Source organism: Chenopodium quinoa, unplaced genomic scaffold (assembly GCF_001683475.1).
Source record: "Chenopodium quinoa cultivar QQ74 unplaced genomic scaffold, ASM168347v1, whole genome shotgun sequence".
In the NCBI taxonomy this organism is placed as follows: Eukaryota; Viridiplantae; Streptophyta; class Magnoliopsida; order Caryophyllales; family Amaranthaceae; genus Chenopodium; species Chenopodium quinoa.
In genome coordinates, this window is record NW_018743433.1 from 631,384 (window position 1) to 637,156 (window position 5,773).

At 44.0% G+C, this 5,773-nt stretch overlaps 1 protein-coding gene across 1 annotated transcript; it reads right to left on the reverse strand.

Moving 5' to 3' along the window:
• Positions 1 to 1,087: 1,087 nt before the first annotated feature.
• On the reverse strand, positions 1,088 to 2,681 carry LOC110739085 (brain acid soluble protein 1-like). The gene is made up of 3 exons (XM_021919537.1): positions 2,333 to 2,681; positions 1,426 to 1,538; positions 1,088 to 1,312 (listed from the first exon to the last, which is right to left on the reverse strand). The coding sequence occupies exons 1-3, from the start codon at positions 2,679 to 2,681 to the stop codon at positions 1,088 to 1,090; spliced, it is 687 nt and encodes a 228-aa protein (XP_021775229.1).
• Positions 2,682 to 5,773: the final 3,092 nt, after the last annotated feature.

A 5,773-nucleotide genomic window follows, 5' to 3' on the forward strand; every position in this document is an offset into this window, starting at 1 on the left:
CTGATCCTCCAGTTGCTGAGTTGGGACTTCAGCCGACTGCACAACAGTTGTTTCCGGCTGGTTTTCACTCTGGGTCTCCTGATTCTCTCTATATTCTGTTCGACCCACTCCTCAAAAGGGGGAGGAGGGTCAGAACCGAGTACCTTAGCCTCATATACTTCAGAAGCATACAGGTACCGGAGATTGAAGTACTCGAACTCGTAGTCCGGATGAATGAGACTCCAAGCCAGCTTCATGCGCTCCTTGCAGTCGGCCTCATTCTCTTCTATCAGGCGGACTTGCTCCTTTTCCAGCTTTTCTTTATGAGCCGCCTGATTCGAAGCAAGCTCAATCTTCAGCCGACTGACGTCCTTGCGAAGATCAGCATTTTCTTTATCAGCATTTTCCAGAGCTTTAAGATCAGTTTGAAGGTCTTTGACCTTCATCTCAAGCTCATCATCTCTCTTCATTGCAGCCTTCCCAGCCGCAACTGCTTGTCTTAGTGCTTCCTCCTGTTCCAACGCCTTTCGTTTAGTTTCCTAATCAAATGAAATGGCATTGAATTGGCAGACGTCAATTAGCTCAGATGCACTTCTCTGAGAGTCTCTTACCTCCTTCTGCTTTTTGTGCAAGGGGACATTAAGCCCATCCACTCTCAGCATCACCTGTGATATCAGCCGAGAAGAGTGTTAGGAAAGTCATGACAAAACATTTGCATCCGATAAATAAAGATCATTGCTCAAGCATAGGTCATCCGGTTTAATTACCTCAGCAAGGAGAGAAGTGATTCGGTCAAGATTGACCGTGTGCACAGCTGGCATAACCTCTTTTTCAGACCAGGTAAGTGCCCGGACCATCCTTTTAGCATATTGTTGATAATTGGGACGGCTAGAGGAGATATCTGCAATCATAGAATCAGCTGTAAGATGCTTGGCATACGCTCCGCCCATACTCAGGCGGCATCCGAAAGAATCCCCGGATTTGCTTGCTTGGGTTTTGACTCTCATATGCCCAAGCGGCCAGAGGGGATCAAAGGCAAAGGTTTTACCTTTTTCGAACTGTGGGGTCAAAGCCCCCCCCCCCCAGCCGCATTTGAGTCCGTACCCGTCTAGGTACGAACAGCCTGTCTTATTTCTTCCACCGCCATTTCGAAGTGGGGAATGGATTGCAGGCTCTTCCTTGCTGTAGTAGGCCTATCCTTGTCAGGCGTTTTCCTCGAACTAGAAGCAGCCGGAGTAGCCACTTTTGGTGCCTTAGAAGCCGACTGAGGTATGTTTCCAGCCGGTCTTTTGTGCATACTCGCTAAAGAGCGAGGAATGACTTGGCTCCCAGCCTGAAATCAGTCAAGTATAATACATCCATTTAAAAATCATTTAATAAGTATAATACATCTGGCAAGGAAAGAATAATAATTCAAAGAAAAATGGCTAAGGAAAGGCAGACTACCCCGGCATTCTTGGCGGCCAGTGCCACCTTCTTTTCTTCAATCTGCTTCTTCCTTAGAAGAAGGGCAGATGTAGCAGGTGTTTTCTTCGGAGGCACCATTCCTTTAGCTACTTCTGCAAAGGGGAAAAATACAGGGTTAAAAATCTAATAAACATATGCATCCGGTAAATATTCGGTCATGCGGCAACCTACCCTTAGTAAACATAGTGCTAAGGTCACAAAGAGACAAGAAGCACTCGTCCTTAAACCAATCCAGATGGGGAACCCAGAATTGGGGGACTATAATTTCACTCCCATCATCTAGTCGGGCTGTTGTCTTAAGAAAGAGGCCTTTTTCCATTATCTGGTCCCAAGCCTCAGCCGACACTTTTGGGAGAGCACATTTCCTACCCAGCAAAGCCGAGTGCTTATTGTATCTACGCTGCCGGTGGTTAAGTTGGAGGGATGGAGAAGAGAGGACATAAAATTTTCTCTTCCCAGTTACTCCATTTGGACGGCTTGTCCAAAGTCATTATATATTCCGGGAGCGTAGTTAAAGTATACCACGCATTCCACCCATCCGGCGCTCTGCTGAGATAGTGCATGTGCGCAAAAGCTTCCCAGCTTGGCCTAACATCCTGCAACTCGCAGGCGGCAATATATCCAAGAATGTTGACCCATGAATTGGGGGTCAACTTCCATACACCCAAGTCATACCCCTTTAGTATGGCTTTTATGCAGTGATGGAGGGGGAACCGGAGGCCGGCTGTGAATGCCGCCTCGTAGCAGCCGAAGTAGTTGTCGGCATTGTCCACGTCGTCGGTCCAAACGACGCTTGCCTTTACAGGCGTGACAACCACTTCCCATTTCTCCCCAACCGGCTTCTTCTTTAAGAAAGCAGGGAGTGTGGCGTTTAAAGTGATCACACCCGTGGCGGACATAGTCATATCGGTTGGATCCCCCTTAGCCGGCCATTTATAGGCCTCCTCGTCAATAGGGGCAGCCTTTTCAGAAGACTCTTCATCAGAGCCGGACTCTTCATCATCCGATCCCTCACCGGATCCCTCACTGGATTCTTCGACATTAGAGCCAGAACTACCCAAAATGCTATCACCCGGTGTGCTGGGTACACCCGGAGAATCTTGAGGAGTATCCTCATTTGGAACTCTCTCAGACGGTTCCGCCGTCTGCTCTTCATTTAAAGGGACAGCCGGATCAACGACTACATCATCGGACTTGTAATCAGGATCTACTTCCGTCCATCTAGTCCGGGCCATTCTGTCCTGCACATGAACAGAAACGATCGGATTCGAAGTAGGTGAAGGTTGTCCCAAGCACCCCCAGACGGCAGTTGCAGTCCTAGACTCAGCCGTCCCTGGTGACCGGCTAACCACTATCGTAGGCTGTGCCGTGTTTATATTGGTGGAGTCCATATCCTAACTCTATATGCACAGCCGAAAAATAAAGGGAAAAGAATTACAAAGGGTACACACGGTACCTTAGAATATGAAGCTTGGTATGTGAAAAATTGGCTTGAAGTCACCTCAGGCAGAGAACTCCACGAATGTGTTTAAAACTGAAAAAGACAAAAGCACAAGTTAGCCGGTTATTCATAAACTCATTCAAAGATACCACAGACGGAATTATCCGCCTGTGGTAGCTAAACGGCTTACTAAACAAATGTGCGAAGTTCAACCCAAGATATCCCAGACGGTATTCAGTGGGTGGGTTCAAAAAGACCCCATGCGGTGCAACACCGGATGGGGAGTTATGATTTAAGAAAGCAAGTTGCTCTCAAAACCCCAGGCGGAGTAAAAGACCGGTTAGGGGATTATGACATTTGTAAAAGCTAGCTAGATTAAATTGTAAAGTTCACTCCATGATACCCTAGACGGTATCAAGTGAATTAGGTCAGAAGTACCCCAGACGGTTTAAGACCGGATGGGGGCTATGAAAAGCACTTGTAAAAAAAAAAAAAAAAAAAAAAACCCATCCGGTATAGATACCGGATGTAGGTGCTGCAAGAAATGTTAAAGGTCATTCAAACACCTCCTAAACGGTAAAATACCGGATGAGGGTATAGTAAGACCTGTTTTAAAGAAGCATGTTCAAAGCAAGACCCAAACGGTGAGTCACCGGATGGGGGTGCATTGAACGCAAATAAAATTTGAAACTAAGGTCATGAAAAAACCAGAATGATGACCCAACCGACATTAAACCGGTTGGGGGTTAAAAATCATTTCTTGGTAAAAACTCAGAAGTACCCCAGGTTGTGTTTCACCGGATGGGGGTGCTTTGAATTTCATGTTATTTAAAAGGGTGTTCTATTCTAAACTTGGAAATGGGTCAAAGACCCCCTAGGCGGCTTACCACCCGGATGGGGAACCATTCAAGAGTCCTCAAAAATAAAGAAGTAAAAGTGAAGGAAGAAAGGGATCCGTTACCTTAGAGAAATTGCAGAAAAACTACTCAACCGGTAGCCGGATGTACTTGATCTCAAAACACCGGATGCAAGAAAACTTGAAGGAAATTAGCAGCCGGTATCAGAGCTCTCTCAAATTTTTTTTGAAAATTATGTATCGTGTGGAGAAGAGAGGGGCAGAAGGCAAAACGGTTCCTTCTGCCCTAGAAATTTGAAAAATAAAAAATGGGAGGGAAAGAGACGAATCGTCTCCTCCCAGGCGTTTGACACCTGTCACAGGTGACACGTGGACATGCCACGTCACACCTGTGAGGGGCAGATGTTTAGGATAAAAATTACCCTAGACACGTGGCCCAATAAAATCTTACCACGTGTCAACATATCAACGGTTAGTAAACAGGCTAATCAGCCTGTGACACATGTCCACCCTTATTGGGAAAACAGAGGCTCAATCCCTCTTTGACACGTGTCCTTGTACCCTAATTGAGGTACAGTTCTCCCCTACTATAAATAGCAGGGGTAGGCCTCATTTATGGGGATCGAAAAAAGATTCCAACAACCAACCAAACACAAAACCCATTGCAAACGCTCTCCAATCGAGAAGCATTTATTGTTCTTATTTCCTCTTCAGAAAGATTCTAACTTAATCTTCGGAGGCGGAACTCCCACCCCCCCAGCCAGAGTCTCCGTTATTTGTGCAGGTACAGGCGAAGGAAGGAGCATACTAGGAAATTGTAACTCTCTCGTAGGACATATAAAAAAACCCCCAAACAATACACACCAAAAACAAAAGAGAGAAGGAGAGGGTACGTGGTTGGCGGCTGCTGGCTGCCGGCTGCTGTTGTTGCCGCCGGTGGTGCATCGGTGGTGGTGGCGGCGTCGGTGGCTGTCGGCGTGAGGGGAGAAGATGAGGGAGAGAGAGAGGAGTGGGGAAGGAGAGGAAAAAGAAGAAGAAAAAGAGAGGGAAAATAAGGGGAAAGAGGAGAGAGAAAATAAAGAGAAAACCTTGGAAATTTTTATCAAATCTGACAATTATGATTTTAGAATGAAAAATCTTGAGGCTTTGAAGTATTTATACTCTCCTTTTAAAATAAAAACTCATAATTACAAAACTGTCATTCCTAAATCCTACTCCTCCTTGACTTCTTTCTTTGGGGCCAACTTGTTGGGCTTTTAAGTGTCCTCAATTCCCCAACAAGTTGATCCAACTATTAAAATAAAGATGACCTAATTCAAAACACTTTTATTGCCTCAATTAATGACTCATATTATTTTATGCACACTTACATAATATTTAAATAATTAATTTCATTTAAAAAATAAAATGAATCATTTTAATTTATAAAATAAATAATTTATATATATAAAAATATTATAAAAATACGTAGTATTACATATTGGTACCTTTTTCTCATAATACTATACATGTATGAGTATTTTGAGTTTACTTGTTTGAGATTTAGTTTGTTTTGATGTTGTCAAACGCCTATTGTAAAAGGGGATTATAACAGCGACACTCGAGCAACTATGTCTCATAGTATGTGAAGCTTAGTAATACAAGAATGGAAATGTCCACCCATTGAAAGATGGGACACGTGTCTTTGTTATTAACAAGGCCTCTTGAAGAGGAAAAAATGTGAAAATGCACGGTTATGCTCAAATGGATTATGGTGTAACCATATCATCCATCTGTACGTACTTGACAGCCAAACTCAGGAATTCTAGAAACACTTCTGAACGGAATAAGGATGACGATGAATCTCACCTTATGTTCATGAAGGGACATTAAGTGACATAGAAAAAGGCAATACACAAAACACACATTTGTCCGGAAGAGCAAGTGGGAAATTGAAGAAGTAACGTTTTTCGGCAAAGTATATAATTCTGATGGATGGTTCAGTTAATTATGGAATTAATTATTTAGTGCAATCAAGTGATCAATATGCT

Coding starts and splice junctions, on each gene's coding strand:
- LOC110739085 (XM_021919537.1), bottom strand. CDS start 2,681: ATGGCCCGGACTAGATGGACGGAAGTAGATCCTGATTACAAGTCCGAT. Junction 1,539..2,332: donor TATGACTATGTCCGCCACGG/GTGTGATCACTT, acceptor TCCCCTTTGCAG/AAGTAGCTAAAGGAATGGTG. Junction 1,313..1,425: donor TGGCCGCCAAGAATGCCGGG/GTAGTCTGCCTT, acceptor GACTGATTTCAG/GCTGGGAGCCAAGTCATTCC.